The sequence below is a fragment of the Mesoplodon bidens genome (genome assembly GCF_964165515.1).
Source record: "Mesoplodon bidens genome assembly, chromosome: 3".
Classification (NCBI taxonomy): domain Eukaryota; kingdom Metazoa; phylum Chordata; class Mammalia; order Artiodactyla; family Ziphiidae; genus Mesoplodon; species Mesoplodon bidens.
This window is the reverse complement of record NC_138178.1, coordinates 92,344,846-92,362,757: the sequence shown is the minus strand read 5'-3', so window position 1 is coordinate 92,362,757 and position 17,912 is coordinate 92,344,846. Positions and strand designations below refer to the sequence as shown.

Genomic DNA, 17,912 nt, shown 5'->3' with positions numbered 1-17,912 from the left:
GTTATGCTAATACATGTTGAGTACTTTAAATATCTTTGTTCTTCAGTGTGCATTAAAAAAAAAATTGAACCCCAGCCCAGCTTTATTTTGCATTGTTATTCAATTCTTACGTAAACCTACAGGAGACCTGACAGACGCCAAAACAAAGGAAAATTTGGGATCCAGGCAGCAAGAGGCAGAATGGCAAACTTACCAGGGTATTCTGAAGAAGACAAGGGTCATGGAAAAAACCAAGTGGCTCGATATCAAAGGAAATCATGGTAAGAGTCAAGTCCCAGTTATAATTAAGACTAGATTTTTTTTCCTTCAGAAGCCTAGATTCTCCAATTTAAATTGTAAAATTACAAAATGGGACATTGTAACATAAGCTTAGATATACTAAAGGCCACAACTATGAAATTCAACTATAATATGTGATTTTAAAACATCAGATGTCACTGTTAGACCTTGAGGGGGAAACTGGTATGGTTTCTTTCTTCTTTACATGGAAGAAAAGCATATAGCAAAATCCATGCAGATGGATGTTTAAAAAGATATAATTTTGCTAAGTGAAAGAAGCCAAACCCATAAGTCTACATTACTGTGTAATTCCATTTATATGACATTCAAGAAAAGGCAAAACTATAGACAGAGAACAAACTGTGGTTGCAAAGGGTTGAAGATGGAGGGAGAGGCTGACTAAAAAGAGGCATCATGAGATAATTTTGCGGGGTAATAGAACTGTTCTGTATGTTGATTGTGGTGGTAGATACATGACTATGCGTTTGTCAAAATCCATAGAACTGTACATCACAAAGATTGAATTTTGCTGTATATATATTTAAAAATTAAAATTACAAATATATCCCAATATGCATGGAGAGAGAAATGGATAACCCCTTCCCATTTTTTAGATTATAATTGTTGTGTTAATAAGGAATTGAACTGTTTTCCAGGAGTCCTGATGGTAGATCTGTTTGTTTCATAAAGGTTGACTTTCTTATTGGTTACTTAAGTATTTCATTTGTCTGCTTCACTTCATTATTCATTGCTGATGAGTACCTATTTATATATATTTTTAAAAGCTATCTTTTTAAATTCTATCTGGTGAAATAGACAGCTATTGGATAGATCGGAAAATCCCTCTTTATAAAAACAGTTGACCCTTGAAGAATGTGGGGGTTAGGGGCACTGACCCCCAAGCAGTCAAAAATTCGGATATAACTTTACAGTCGGCCCTATGCACCTGCAGATTCAACCAACCAAGGATCTGTGTAGTACTATAGTATGTATGTATTGAAAAAAATCTGCATATAAGTGGATTGACATAGTTCAAACCTGTGTTGTTCAAGGGTCAACTATAGTTCTTACAAAGCAGCTAGAAATTATAAATTAAAAATAGGATTCTGGCTTACAACTTTCTCTGGTATGTTTACATTCCCTTTTTTCCCTGATCTTAATTAAGGGTACAAGTCAAATTCTTTTGCAATAAAAGCAAATCTGTGTATATTTAAAAAGTTATCCAAGCCAAACTACTGATATATTTAAAGTAACAAATATCAAATGGAGTTTTGTGATTAAATAATTTGGATAGTCCTTTGGAGTTCATAATCATTTAATTTGACTTGTATAGGCATAAATGCTTATGGTATATATGTGTGTGTGCGCGTGTGTGTATATATATATATAAATCTTTATTAAGATTTAACTATAATAGGCAGTTCTTTGGTGGTCTAAATGTTAGTATTCGGTACTTCACTGCCGTGGCCTGGATTCAATCCCTGGTTCAGAAACTGAGATCCCACAAGCCATGCAGTGTTGCCAAAAAAAAAAAAAGAAGATTTAACTCTAACAGAATTGTTCTCTTAGCAAGAGGATTATATACACAATAATATTTCTTTTGGCCTAAATTGAGCTTGCAGCTTACTTTCTAAGGTTATTAGAAATGTAGTGGATTCTTGGAAGTCAAAGCTGATAAACAATTTTAGCTATTGCACCCAAGCAATCAAGCTCTATGAAATTATTATATTTCCAGATAAATATTCTATGATGTCCTTAACCTTTTCCCTTACCATTATATAACTTCTTTGTTACTGAATCTTTTTTACGATTTAAAAAGAGGGGCTTTGGCCCTGTTATCAAAGTCATCTGCTGTTTAGAAGCCCATGACATGGATCCATATATCAGGCATGAATCCAGTCCTTCCTGGCTTCCAGAATCACACAATTAAAACAGCATCAACAGTGGTCCAGTCTTATAACTTCAAATTGATTTATTCTGAGTAGTACATAATTCAAAATATTTATTGTTCTTCAGTATACTAGGTGCTTTAGATAAGTTTCCAGATAACCTGAATTCTATTATCAAGTTTTAAAAATTAAAATTAAATGCCAATCTAATTAATTGGCATCTATCATCTAAAGTGTTATTGAAAGAATTGTCATTTTTCTTTAGTCATTAACATGTTTGCATTTTTCTTTTTAATATAGATGATGTTTGCTCTTTTCTTTTTAATTAGATGCATTCAACATTCCAAGTCTGGAGAGTGTTGAGAATTATTACAGGTACTGTAATGAACAGACGACAGACCACAATGTAGAGTCTGTTACAAGGAGGGTGCAATCAATTCACTGAATGGGTGAAAACATTTTTTAACAGAGGAAAGAACCTCTGGTAATTTAGAAAAGGAGGCTTTTAGTTTATTATTATTTGGTGATTCATTTTTTGTTTGTTTGCTTGGACCTCTTCTTTCCTTTTATTCTTTTTTTAAAAAATTATTTATTTTTGGCTGCATTGGGTCTTCGTTACTGCATGAGGGCTCTCTCTAGTTGCAGTGAGCAGGGGCTGCTCATCATTGCGATGCATGGGCTTCTCATTTCAGTGGCCTCTCTTGTTGTGGAGCACGAGCTCTAGACACACGGGCTTCAGTAGTTGTGGCATGCAGGCTCAGCAGTTGTGGCTCGTGGGCTCTAGAGTGCAGGCTCAGTAGCTGTGGTGCACGGGCTTAGTTGCTCCACAGCATGTGGGATCTTCCTGGACCAGGGATCGAACCCATGTCCCCTGCATTGGCAGGTGTATTCGTAACCACTGCGCCACCATGGAAGTCCCTTTTATTCTTTTTATTTCATATACTTTAATGCTTTTTGTCGACTAATGGTACTTTTAATATTCTATACAGACTTTTTTTTTTTTTTTTGCCATTGATGCACAGCAAAAATCGTTTAGATCAGAGCTTATTAACCAGAGTACTGTGGATTTTAATAATGCTGAGATACTGATTCTGTTAGCCTCTGGGGTGGCTGAAGAGCCCAGTTGTTCACCCCTTGCTGCTTTGTCCAGTATGTCATACAAATATTTAAAAAAATTTTATGTGCATGAATATGAAAAAGGCCATGAATATGAAAGGATCTTTGAGTTAGAAAGCCCATTCTCTAGTTTCACTGTATTGGAATTCTTCTTTTGGCTGTAATTTCACTTTCTGTTCCATGGTATTCAGTAGCTTTGTTTTACACTGTCAGTCAGTCAAGTAGCAAGTCTTAAGAGCCTATAATTAGTTGGATAGTGTGAGAGATACAAGAGCTAATATTAAAAAATATGGCCTCTACCTTCAAGTAAGTCTAGCTAAGGGAGATAAAAATTGTTCAGGAAACAATTAGAAAAGAACATGAAAAAAAAAAGAACATGAAGGAATGGCTGTGAAATGCTAGATTATTTATTACACTTAATTATCACTATAAGAAATCAGAAAAGGCAGAGGTTAGCATGGGGTGGACATAGAGCAGACTTTATTTTTTATTGAGATATAATTGACATATAACATTGTGTAAGTTTAAGGTATACAGTGTGTTCATGTGATACATTTACATATTGCAATATGACTGTCACCATAGGGTTAGCTAATAACCCTGTCACAAGTGACACACTTACTGTTTCTTTTTTTGTGGTAAGAACAATTAAGGTCTGGTCTGTTAGCAACTTTGAAGTTTATAATACAGTATTGTTGACTATAAGTACTATACTGTGCTTTAGATCTCTAGAACTTACTTATCTACTAGCTGCAAGTTAGAGAAAACTTTGTAGAAGAAGTGAAAATTGTGTCCAGTCTTAAAAGACGGGTAACGTTTGGAGAAGTAAGAAATTCTGAGGGGTATATTTTGAAAGGATCAGTATAAACAGAGCTTTAGTTGCATGCCAAAACTAAAAGATCCTGCATGTCGCAACTGAAAGATCCCATATGCTGCAACGAAGATCCTGTGTGCCACAACGAAGACCCGATGCAGCCAAATAAATAAATTTAAAAAATTTAAAAATACATTAAGAAAGCTGGAATGAGCTTTTGGGGGGCAGTAAGGAAGCTGCTGTCACCAGAATAAAGGTTCATATTGAGGATTGGTGTGACACTGGGTAGATAGTGTAGAGCCAATTTATGGAGGTGTCAAGTGACAAGCACAGAAATTTAGATGTGATGGGTAATAGTTTATAATCCAGTATAGGTTCCTAAGGAGATAAGTAACAATGAAAATAGTATTTTATAAAGGGCAGACACACGATAAAATAGGGATAGGGATAAAAAGAAAGAGGGAGAGATTAGAGTTGTGTAGACCAAATAGAAGAATCCTGCAGCAGTCTAACCATCATAAGGAAAAGGCCTGAAATGAATATAAGACATACCTGTCTGAAAAAGGGTCATGGATATGGGGATGGTGAATTTGAGGATGGTAGGTCAAAAAGCATTGGTTAACATATAATTAGAGTCACCTTCACTTGGAAGAGGAGGTTGTCCTCTTTTGTTAATGTGAGGAAGGAAAAGGACAGAGATGAAAATCTTTCACTTCCTTTTAACTATTTGTATCTTTGATGGCGACTGTGGGAATGGGCTTAAGAGACATTTTCAAAGAATCAATAGGACTTAGAGTCTGATTAGTTATTGGGAAGGTAAAATTATTAGTCACTTTAAAGTTTCTTACCTTTATATTTTTGTTTCTAACCACCTAAACTTTATCCGGATTTAATACGTGACATTTTGCTAGAGATATAGACATTACAGAAATATCAACTGGAAGGAAAAAAATCTTAAGGTTAAATCTTGATCTCTGCAATGCCTCAGAGATGCCAAAATCCAGAATTCAAAAACTATTGTATATTTTAACCTCTGCTTTCAAGTAGTTGGATTTTATTTTAGATAGTTGGATTTCAATATGTCAAAAATGTAGGAAGGAAAACAACATATGTAAGATATAATAAGATCCTGAAGAATAACTCTGAAAACAAACTAAGCAGGAAAACTATAAATACAAATTTTAATGAGGAAAAAACCCTGAAATAGAAATTCAAAAAATACCAAGAGGAGCTAATTGACTATTAATTGTAATATCTATGATAATATATTTATTTATGATATATTTGTTGGCTGTTGCTTAAAAATAGCTCCCTGATAGCACATTAAATTTCAGAAGTTTATTTGTATTTTTCTCATATGTGCTCTTAGGTAAAACATCATATAAGACACTTAGATATTTTCTTATAATGTTCTGACATTTGAATAATAAAGGTATCCTCCAAATATAATCTATACTTTCTTTCACATTTACTCAACAAATACTTAATGAGTGCCGACGCTGTGTACTCTGTTACCCATCCTTTCTCCCTGCTCTTCACTCTCCAACTTTCTGGACACTTGAATACTGTTGATACTTAAGGTGGTGAGGACTTTCATTACTGGATGTGGGCCCTGTGTATGTTTTCAATATATTTTTAGGAACCAGTAAAAGATTTACTGGCCCAGACCTAACATTTTTCTCCTGGCTTGATGACTTCATCTTTGCAAGGCTTTATTGTGACTTAAGCCTCTGCAGTCCTGTTTCAAGAAGTAAACAGTTGTATCTCACTACACCAAGAATTCTGCTAGGTACTTAGAAGGCCCTCACTAAAATTTTAAATGATTGATAAATACCATTTCCCTGGATTCTGACTAATCTCCTTTAAAATGTTTAGTGGACCACCTAAATTAGTCGCCTCCTTCTCTGCTTTGCTTGGTGACCTTGTGCTTGGTTACTGATGACTATGTTTGCCTGAATCTTTGGAGACAATGGGAGAAAATCTTTAAAATTTCTTTTAATCCATGTGTCCATTGTGGATCTAGTTTTGTGTATTTCTCTGTCAGATCATGGAAATTTCCTTTTCAAAGGGAGGCAAAATATAGTGTGATATTAGGGCAGGAATTTAAACTCATTCTGTCATTTTATGATTGCACTAAAACTTTCCTGTCTTGTATTTTTTAGGAAATATTCTGCTGTACGTAGGGATGGCTCTTTCCATTACGTCCACAGTACTCCCTTTGGCAACTATTCTTTCATCTCTTTGGATGCCACCCTAAATCCAGGGCCTAAGAGACCTTTTAATTTCTTTGGAATTTTAGATCAGGTACAGTAAAAAAATCTCACTTCCCTTTGCAGCTAACCTATTTTATCTTTTCCCAGATACATGCGGCTCACTTAAAGTTATACTAGGTATACAAGTTCTTATCTAGAAATGCTTGAGGAAAATTCTGCTGTGGTTACAGGTATGGCTAGAAGAAATTATTGACTACTTGAACCCTATTATTGTTATCCCTGTCCTTGTTCCAAAATCTGGGAAAGCAGTACCTCACATTTTACATTAATTCAGTAAACATTTGTTAAATATGTACTGGGACTTCCCTGGTGGTCCAGTGGTTAAGACTCCTTACTCCCAATGCTGGGGACCAAGGTTTGATTCCTGGTCAGGGAACTAGATCCCACATGCCACAACTAAGAGCCCGCATACCACAACTAAAAGAGCCCGCATACTGCAACGAAGATCCTGCATGCTGCAACTAACCCAGCGCAGCCAAATAAATAAATAAATATTTTAAAAAAATCAAATAAATACGTACTAAGTGCAGCATGCACTTTGCAAGGTGCAGGGCATACAGCTTTGTATACTATATGGTATATTCCTAAATCCCCACAGTTGCCATTTCTAACTAATGGTCTATACTTTTTTGGTAAGAGAAGGGCAACCATTGAAGTAAATAAGTTTTCTTTTCTTTTTTTTTTTCATTTATTTTTTGTCTGCATTGGGTCTTCATTGCTGCATGCGGGCTTTCTATAGTTGTGATGAGCGGGGGCTATTCTTCTTACGGTGCGCTTGCTACTCTTCCTTGCGGTGCGCGGGCTTCTCATTGCAGTGGCTTCTCTTTTTGTGGGCATGGGCTCTAGGTGCGCGGGCTTCAGTAGTTGTGGTGTGTGGGCTCTATAGTTGTGGCTTGTGGGCTCTAGAGTGCAGGCTCAGAAGTTGTGGCGCACGGGCTTAGTTGCTCCGCGGCATGTGGCATTTTCCCAGATCAGGGATCGAACCTGTGTGCCCTGCATTGGCAGGCAGATTCTTAACCACTGTGCCGCCAAGGAAGTCCTAAATAAGTTTCTTCTAAAGTTTTTTTTTTTTTTTTGTGGTATGCGGGCCTCTCACTGTTGTGGCCTCTCCCATTGCGGAGCACAGGCTCCGGACGCACAGGCTCAGTGGCCATGATTCACGGGCCTAGCCGCTCCGCGGCATGTGGGATCTTCCCAGACCGGGGCATGAACCCGTGTCCCCTGCATCGGCAGGCGGACTCTCAACCACTTGTGCCACCAGGGAAGCCCTAAAGTATTTTTCGTTAAGCTCGGTGAAAATTGTTGCTGGATTAAAACTGTACGGAAAGTCACATCTGAGAACCTCTAATTATTTCTTGGTACAGCAAATGTCAACTCATTATTGAGCACGTGCCCAAATGCAAGACATGCGTGCCCATATATAAGAATACAAGCATGATAAGATCAAGTGCTTGGCCTCTTAGAATATTTAATGTACTGGTGGGGCTTAAGACCTATACAGAAATAACTATAATAAAAGGCAGAATTTGCTAAGTGCTGAAAGATTCAAAGTGATATGAGGGTTCAAAGAAACTTGAACAGAATATTATTAAATGCTTTGGGTTTATTAGGCATTTTATTTAAGGAAGGTATATTTTGTTTCCTGTCTACTGAGTGTCTTTAGACAGAGTTGATCAGCTTATTATTTTAAAGCCTACCCCTTAGAATAATGTTTTTTAAGGTATGATTTGATAATCTGCATGAAAAGCAGCTGTTTTGTAAAATGCAGATTCCTAAGCTTTGTCTGAGACTTAACAAATTAGAAACTCTGAAAGTAGGGCCCAGGAATTCATTGCTATAAGCACTTTGGAGATAATATTAATGTATATTTTTATATATACAAGTTATTTTAGAAATCATCTTTATGAGGGATGGTTTACAGACAATAAAATGCACTCATTTTGAGTATTTGAAGAGCTTTGACAAATGTATATACTGGTGTAACTCACCACAATCAAGAGAGAACATTTCCATTACCCCAGAAAGTTCTCTTGTGTTGTTAGTCTTCACCTGCAGTCCCAGGGAACCACTGACGGGTTTTCTGTCAGTATAGATTAGTGCTGTTTGTTCTAGAATTTTACATAGATGAAATCATACAGTATGTACTCTTGTGTCTGGCTTCTTTTGCTTAGTATGTTTTTGAGATTCATCTGTATTACTGTGTGTATCCTTTTTATTGCTGAGTAGTATTCCATTGTATGAGTATGGATATACTGCAATTTTTTGGTGGTTTCTAGTTTTTGTCTGTTATGAGTAGAATGTTGTAAATATTCAGGTACAAGGCTTTCTGTGGACATAGGTACATCTTGTTTTAGAAGTTTAGTTTCAATATCCTCTTTATTAATTGCACTGTGGTATACAGGCCTGAAAAGATGAGTGGTTCTTCTTCATTGCTGCAAAGAAATTTATAAATAAATAAAAAAATTTATGTAATTTAAAGATTGTTTATTTCTGTTTCTTTATCTATCAAATGGGAATAATCCCTGTCCTAGTTAGTGCAGAGTTATTTTTAGGATCAAATGAATTGTATGTTTAAACAGTTTGAAACTTACAGAGGTCCGTACAGGTCACTGATTAGTAGGGTTTAAGCTTTAGAGGTAATATACTTATTATAAAACCTCAAGGGAGTTGTGTAACCTGTTGACATTAGATTTCAGCCTGAGCCCTAATTAAAGCTCCTTCTGTTTTTCTCTGATTTCAGAAACAGATGGAGGATCTTTTATTACTGGCCAAGGAAAGTAGTCGGAGCAACCACAGTATTTGGTTTGGACACTTCACAACATCCACTATCCTTTCTCCATCACCAGGAATTCGGTCCATAATGAGGTGAGGCAAGCTTCCAAAATCAAAATTAATTGCTTTTAATTCTTTTATGTTGTTCTAGCTATCTTGCTTTTCTGAAGAGATATTTTTATTAGTTTGGCATCACAAGTTATCTTTGTTCATTTATTTCATTTATTTTTCATTGGTTAGTTCGGCTACAGCTTATTTGTGTGGGCACCTCCACACACTTGGTGGACTGATGCCTGTTTTGCACACTCGTCACTTCCAGGGCACTTTGGAACTTGAGGTGGGAGACTGGAAGGATAACAGAAGGTAAGGGAACTACCCCCATAGAATACAACTTATACGTAAGTTTTGCTAAAGCAATGATAGTTTTCTGATCACTATCATGAGTGATCCCAGTTAAGGAAAAACATGTGATATCTCTATGTTTTTGAAGGAATATATGTATCTGGCAGTCTTTATCCTTATGCAGAAACCTTGTTGCAGCAATTATGTTTGCCATCACTATGTTATGTTGGCTTTTCAAACGCATCCTCTAGGAAATAGTTCTCAAAATCTAGTATACACAAGATCTATGGAGGAGCTTATGAAAAATAAAAATTACCAGGCCCTGTCTCTGGAGATTTTGGCTGTGTTGGTCTGGGTTAGGACACAAGAAACTGCTTTTTTTAAAAAAGTCCACCAGATGCTCAATGGACCATACTTTGAGAAACACTAGGGCTAGAAATATGTCATCTTTTTCCCTGAATTTTATATCTGCCTTTCTAGCTATTGCTACAACATGTTAGTGATTTAAGTTCTTCAAACAGATTATAGTTGGTTTTATTAAGGTTAAAGTCTTTTAAAAATTATTATTATTAAACACTTCTTTAATTGAAGTATAGTTGTACAATATTATATAAGTTACAGTTGTACAGTATAGTGATTCACAATTTTTAAAGGTTATACTCCATTTATAGATATTATAAAATATTGGGTATATTCCCTGTGCTGTACAGTATATCCCTGTAGCTTATTTTGTACCAAAATAGTTTATTTTGTAAACTATATGTAATAGTTTGTACCTCTTAACCCCTACCTCTATCTTGCCCCTCCTCCCTTCCCTCTCCCCACTGGTAACCAGTAGTTTGTTCTCTATATCTGTAAGTCTGTTTCTTTTTTGTTATATTCCCTAGTTTGTTGTATTTCTTAGATTCCACATGTAAGTGGTATCGTACAGTATTTGTCTTTCTCTGTCTGACTTATTCACTTAGCATGATACCCTCCAAGTCCATCACTGTTGCAACTGGCAAAATTTCATTCTTTTTTATGTCTGAGTAGTATTTCATTGTATATGTACCACATCTTGTTTATCCATTCTTCTGTTGATGGACACTTAGGTTGCTTCCATCTTGACAATTGTAAATAATTCTGCTATGAACATTGGGGTGCATGTATCTTTTCAAATTGGATATATACCCAGGAGTGGAAATGCTGGGTTATATGGTAGATCTAAGGTTAAAGTCTTCTGAAGAGAAAACATAACTTATTTATCAAAAGGATACAGTATAGTTAAATATATATTTATTGAGAAGAACAAAATATATATATTTGAGAATAACTTAAGTGCAAGTTTAAGTATAAATAAGTATCACCTCATTGTTTTTTATCAATTGCTCTTTAACTTAGTCAAACCCAATATCTATGAAGATATTAGGTACTTAGTGAATATTTGTTGAGCTGAATATGTTATCTTTCTAATAACTACAGTTGATCTTTGAGCAACACAGTTTGAACTGTGCAGGTCAACATATACTCAGATGTTTTTCACAAAATACTACAGTACCACACAATCTGTGGTTAGTTGAATCTGTGGATATGGAACTGAAGATACAGAGGGCTGATTGGGAAATTATACTCGGATTTTCTACTGCTTGGGGGTCGGTACCCCAACACCCACATTGTTCAAGGGTCAACTGTACTTCCATTCATTAAAAAGCAGCTTTATATCTTGGAAGGTACTTATTCATTTCAGTTGGCTTTTCTAGAAATTGTATAAGAGCTATGCTTGAAGCCTGTGATTAGTTGGCAACTGTAATTACTTTGAACTAAGACCTGTCTGTTCATGACTGTGAGGCTGTGGGCTGGGCTGGAATTGCCTTTTACCAGGTAGCCTTCCTAACCCTTGATCAGCTTCTTTATTTCTTATAAATGCTACAGTTAGAAGTTAAGTGATGTTAATTATGGAACCATTTCCTTTCTTTCTCTTCCCACCTGCTCTCCTGTATTCCAACCCTGGGGTTTTATTTGGAGTTTGTTTTACTGAAAGGACCTAACCTTTACCTGCCCTTATAAACGTTTAAATTATATTAGTACAATAGAAGAGTTTTTTTTTTTTTTGGGCTGTGCCTTGTGGCTTGTGGAATCCTAGCTCCCCAACTGGGGACTGAACCCTGGCCCTCAGCAGTGAGAGCATGGAGTCCTAACCATTGGACTGCCAGGGAATTCCCTAGGAGAGTTTTTAAAAACAGTTAGTATATTAGTAATGTTAGACTAGGCTTTGTTGTGGATGCAAATAAATCTAGAAATATCAATGGCTTAACACAACAGATGTTTATTTTTTCATTTATGTAAATCGGTATGAGTCAGGGAAATTCTCCTCCATGGGGTAACTCAGGGATTCAGACTTCCTCCATCTTATAATGTGACTATTTCAACACCTCAATTCCAGGGCAGGCAAGAGAGCACAGAGAACTCATACCCATTCTTAAGTACTTTGGACCAGAAGTGTGATACGTGTCACTTCTGTTCACAGCCCATTGGCCAGAACTAGTCACATGGCCCCAACCTAATACCAGGGAGACTGGGAAATGCAGGGGAGCATGTGGAGTATTTGGTGAGCACTATTGTTTCTGCCATAGCTAATCATTTCTCTCCTTAGTTCTAAAAGTTAGAAAATACAAAACTTTGGTTACTTTTTAGTGAATAGTTTTACCTTGCATTGTGCATTTAGAAAATCAAAACCACTTAACTTTTGCTGTTTTCTCTGAAATTATAGAAATAAAAGTTTAAAGGTTTCTAAGTGTTTTTATTTTAATATTTTATGTAGCATTGTTGATGGGATGAAGAATGTCAGATATTATTAGACTTATGATGAATGTTTTAGGTTCAAAATAGTCTTAAAGTATAGAAATCAAATGACTTAATTCAACAAACATTTATTTAAAAATTAAAGAGTACATGCTATGTACCAGGCATTGTTCTAGGACACAGTGAAAATTCATTGCTTCAGTCAGATCCCAGTTGTGACACATGTCACATGTGCCAAAATGTATAAAGTGATAAGGGCAAGGGAAGAAAGAGGAACAATATTATTTACTCTGCATTCAAATTCATGATCTCAGAAAGTATAGTTTTATATTTTTACATTTGTTCTGTGTATATCTTTCAGGCCCTCTTATAATATAAAGTAACTAAATTACCTTATTGTCCTCTGGTGTCTAGGTACCGGATCTTTGCTTTTGATCATGACCTCTTTAGCTTTGCAGATTTGATCTTTGGCGAGTGGCCTGTGGTTCTTATCACTAATCCTAAATCACTCCTCTATAGTTCTGCTAAACATGAACCACTAGAAAGACTCCTTCACTCAACACACATCAGGTATGTAGCAGTTTTTCAGAATTTACTTTCAGTTTGATATTGATGAAGAATAAGTCATTGTGATTGCATTCTTATGTGAAAGCTATGAGATGCTCTACTTTAGTTTTCTCAGCAATCTAAACATTATATAAATTGCCTACTGTTTCATTCCTATTCAGTTAAAAAGTATATAATTTTTAAGTTGCTGAAATAAAAAAAAATCTAGAAACCCATAATCCTACCATTATTATTTTTGTCTTTTATTCTCGCTTTTTTTTTTTTTTTTTTTTCTGATACGCGGGCCTCTCACTGTTGTGGCCTCTCCCGTTGCGGAGCACAGGCTCTGGACGCACAGGCTCAGCGGCCATGGCTCACGGGCCCAGCCGCTCCATGGCATGGGGGATCCTCCCGGACCGGGGCACGAACCCGTGTCCCCTGCATCGGCAGGCGAACTCTCAACCACCGCGCCACCAGGGAGGCCCTCTCGCTTTTTTTATATGCATGGTTTTACATTGCTGTAATCATAATGTACCTATTCATTTGTATCCTACTTTAAAAAATTTACATCATATATCAGAAGTATATATTTTTTTGTTTTGCTACATAGCCTTTCAAAAAAGCAAAAGCTATGTAAACCTTCTGGAATTGAAAATTCATTTGGCATATGAATTTGACAGTGTATATAAATAGAATCTTTTTTAAATTTATTTTTTATTGAAGTATTGTTGAATTACAATGTGTTAATTACTGCTGAGAGCAAAGTGACTCAGTAATACATGTATACATTCTTTTTCATATTCTTTTCCATTATGGTTTATCACAGAATATTGAATATAGTTCCCTGTGTTGTACTGTAGGACCTTGCTGTTTACCCATCCTGTATATAATAGTTTGCATCTGCTAATCCCAAACTCCCAGTCTTTCCCTCCCCCACCCCCTCCCCCTTGGCAACCACCAGTCTATTTTCTATGTCCCTGATTCTGTTGCTGTTTCATGGATAGGTTAATTTGTGTCATATTTTAGATTCCATATATAAGTGATACTATATGGTATTTGTCTTTCTAACTTCACTTAGTATGGTAATCTCTAGCTGAATCCATGTTACCGCAGATGGCATTATTTCATTCTTTTTTATGGCTGAGTAGTATTAAATAGAATCTTAATGAGACATTAACATTCCTTTTGCAAGAGACATAACCTTTTGCAAACATAAGGGCACTTGTTTTAATATACTCTTTTAAATTTTATTTTGAAAAGTAGTACAACATAACTTTTGGAAAATAGAGTAATGGGATTATATATGTATCCCTGTCCCACCCCCCCATCCCCCAATAGAAGTATTATTAACATGAGTTTTCCTTCTCAGGCGTTCTCTTTCAGGCCTGTATTTACACAGTCGTAATCACAGGGCACAGTGTATTCTAATTGCTACTTTTTTTCTGTCAACAGAGAGAATGGACCACAGTTTAACCATTTTCCTATCTTATAGGTGAACTTTTAGATTTTTTTCTAATTTGAGGATGAACATCTGATGCATATAGATTCTTCCTTCATTTGAATAATTGCTTTAGATAGAGTTCTGGAAATAGGATTCTAGGTGAAATAGTTTGAATTCCTTTGTGACTGTTGATAAAGATTGCCTGATTACTTTTTTTTTCAACTAAAATCATTATTCTTTTTCAGAAAATTGTGGTAAAATATACATAACAAAATTTACCATGTTAAGCATTTTTAGTGGCAATAAGTACCTTTATATTGTTGTGCAACCATCACAACCATTTTTTTCAGCTTCCAAAACTGCAACTCTGCACCCATTCAACACTAACTCCCTATTCCCCCTCCCCCCAGCCCCTGGCAACCACCAATTCTACTTTCCGTCTCTATGAATTTGACAACTCTGGGTACCTCATAGGGGAATCATACAGTATTTGTCCTTTTGTGACTGGCTTTCTTTCATTTAGCATAATGTCCTCATCCATTTTGAAGCATGTTTCAGAATTTCCTTGCTTTTTAAGGCTGAGTATTCACTGTTTCATTGCATGTATACACTACATTTTGATAATCCATTCACCTGTTGATAGACATTTTTGCTTCTGCCTTTTCACTACTGTAAATAATGCTGCTATGAACATGGGTGTACAAATATGTTTTCCAGTCCCTGCTTTCAGTTCTTTGGGTATATATTCAGAAGTGGGATTGCTGGATCATGTGGTAATTCTGTGTTTAATTTTCTGAGGAACCTCCACATTGTTTTCCACAGTGGCTGCACCATTTCACATTCCCACCAGCAGTGCACAAGGTACCTGATTACTTTTTTTTTTTTTCTTTGCGGTACGCGAGCCTCTCACTGTTGTGGCCTCTCCCGTTGCGGAGCGCAGGCTCTGGACGCGCAGGCTCAGCGGCCATGGCTCACGGGCCTAGCCGCTCTGCGGCATGTGGGATCTTCCCGGACCGGGGCACGAACCCATGTCTCCTGCATCGGCAGGCGGACTCTCAACCACTTCGCCACCAGGGAAGCCCCAAATTACTTTTTAAAACATACTAATTTATAATGTTACCAAGCAATACGAGTGCCAATTTCACAGCACTCTTATCATTATTGGATATTGTACTTTTACAAAAATTTACTAATTATTCTGGAAAAAAGGGTACCAATATGTTTTAATTTATTTCCTTTGATCACTAGGTAAGTGGAACATACATCTCTCGGTCAGGTTTCTTGATAGGAGCTGGATATCAGATTTAGATTTAGAATAGTTTCTAATTTCCCACCAATTCAGGTCGGCTGAATTATACAACTCCAGAAGCCACCATTTAGAAAGAAACCAGATCATATGAAGAGTGTCATATGAACAATTGTACAATGTAATGGTCTGCCTTACCGTTGTCCCTCGGTATCTCTGGGGGATTTGTTCCAGGACCCCCTGGGAATACCAAAGTGTACAGATGCTCAAGTCCTTTATATAAACTGGTGTAGTATTTGCATATAACCTATGCACATCCTCCATATACTTTAAATCATATCTAGATTACTTATAATACCTAACACAATGTAACTGCCATGTAAATAGTTGCTGGCGAGAGGCAAATTAAAGGTTTGCTTTTTGGAACTTTCTTGAAATTTTTCTTTTCTGAATATTTTTGATCCATGGTTGGTAGAAACCACAGGTTCCACATCCCAGTAACTCGCAGATCAACCAATGGAAGGCCAACTGTACTTACATCTTTTCAGGTTATAATAGGGTTATTATTCTTTATAAAAACAATGCCAAATACCTAAAACCATGCATTTATGCTCTCATTTTAGAGTCTTGGTGTTTTCCTTATCTTCCATTACTTCAGTCGCAGTTAAGATTGATGGAGTTCATTTAGGGCAAGCTAGTCATTTGTCTGGTCCTATTTTCATACTAAAGTGGAATCCAAGAAACTACAGTAATAAGACACATAACGTAGAAGTAATCGTCCAGGTAAGTTAGTAATTTTCAACTTGCTATGTGAATGATTAGGCTGTAACCACATTGAACTCCGATTTGTTTTTTGTTTTGTTTTTGTCAATTGATAAGATGAAACTAAGTTAATAAAAAATTTGAATACACTGGATTTAGTATGTTCTGAAAATGGACACTCAGGAATAATTCTACTTTTGGACTAAAAACTGGGCAGAGGACATGAGTGTGCAACTACTGGCTATAGTCCCCTTTTTTTTTTTTTTTTTTTAATTTTATTTATTTATTTATTTATTTATTTATTTATTTATGGCTGTGTTGGCTCTTCATTTCTGTGCGAGGGCTTTCTCTAGCTGCGGCAAGTGGGGGCCACTCCTCATCACGGTGCGCGGGCCTCTCACTATCGCGGCCTCTCTTGTTGCGGAGCACAGGCTCCAGACGCGCAGGCTCAGTAGTTGTGGCTCACGGGCCTAGTTGCTCCGCAGCATGTGGGATCTTCCCAGACCAGGGCTCAAACCTGTGTCCCCTGCATTGGCAGGCAGACTCTCAACCATTGCGCCACCAGGGAAGCGCTATAGTCCCCTTTTTTTATCCCCAGGGAATCATTCTTCTGTTTTCTTCCAGCTTTGGCCAGAATCTTTTAATAATGGGAGCACGTTCCCCAATATTCCTGAAGATAATAGAATAAGTCGGAAAACATATAATATTTATGTATCCACGCCTTTGTTTGCTGTCTCCAAGTATAGGAAATTGTGTCACTATTTTTGAAAGCTCTAGGGTAAATAATTTTTAAGGCATCCATCAAAGGGATTTTTTGTTTGGGGAGTGGGCATTGATAGCACATGCAGTAACTGTCTGCCTGTCCCTTTTCTGATTCAGCTTGGGGAGCATTTAATTCACTAGACCTGCCAGAGTAGAAAGTGATCATCATCACCAAAATAAAGCAGTTTCATCAACAATCTGAAACACTTTAGGGGATAGACTGTGCTAAAAAATTAGCTTCTGGAAAAAAAAATCTGTCAATTTCTACAACTTTATGATTTGATGAAGTTTTAAACTTTATCTTTTAATGTTAAGTCTTAGTTTGAAGATTATGAAGTAGTCCTTCAGAAAACACATGTGATTATTTTCATTGTCTTTTTTGTATGTGTCACAGAGAAGGATTTAGAGCAGGAAGGAGCTATTTACTGAGCTTCTTCTAAGGAGATGCCAGACACTTAGAATTTTTTACGAAATCTGTATAACAATCTTATGTGGTGGGTGGTTTTATCCCCAATTCATAGATGAGGAAATGAGAGAAGGCACTTTGCAGTGCCACCCATCTTTTTTTTTTTTCTTGTGGTACGTGGGCCTCTCACTGTTGTGGCCTCTCCCATTGCAGAGCACAGGCTCTGGACGTGCAGGCCCTGCGGCCATGGCTCACGGGCCCAGCCGCTCCACGGCATGTGGGATCTTCCCAGACCGGGGCATGAACCCGTGTTCCTTGCATCGGCAGGCGGACTCTCAACCACTGCGCCACCAGGGAAGCCCAGTACCACCCATCTTTGAAGTGTTCTGCTTAGGAGGAGGAAGACACTCATGGGTAGGAAGTGGAAGGAGGGACTCCTGGGGATGAACTCCTTAAGGTCTTTCATATTAGAAGTTGGCTCAT

General features: G+C 36.9%; 1 protein-coding gene across 7 annotated transcripts in view; it reads left to right on the top strand.

Annotated features, from left to right (window-relative positions):
* Nucleotides 1-17,912, top strand: part of TMEM62 (transmembrane protein 62) — a 50,216-nt gene that overhangs the window by 17,833 nt on the left and 14,471 nt on the right. For 3 of the 7 annotated variants that reach the window (XM_081226846.1, XM_081226849.1, XM_081226848.1), the window contains exons 2-8: nt 123-260; nt 6,261-6,402; nt 9,112-9,236; nt 9,384-9,506; nt 12,681-12,836; nt 15,076-15,114; nt 16,123-16,282. In XM_081226846.1, coding sequence (XP_081082972.1) covers nt 123-260; nt 6,261-6,402; nt 9,112-9,236; nt 9,384-9,506; nt 12,681-12,836; nt 15,076-15,114; nt 16,123-16,282 — 883 coding nt within the window. Of the gene's footprint in view, nt 1-122; nt 261-2,497; nt 2,544-6,260; nt 6,403-9,111; nt 9,237-9,383; nt 9,507-12,680; nt 12,837-15,075; nt 15,115-16,122; nt 16,283-17,912 lie in introns of all 7 variants that reach the window. The other 4 variants (XM_081226850.1, XM_081226844.1, XM_081226845.1 and 1 more) reach the window with 3 other exon arrangements.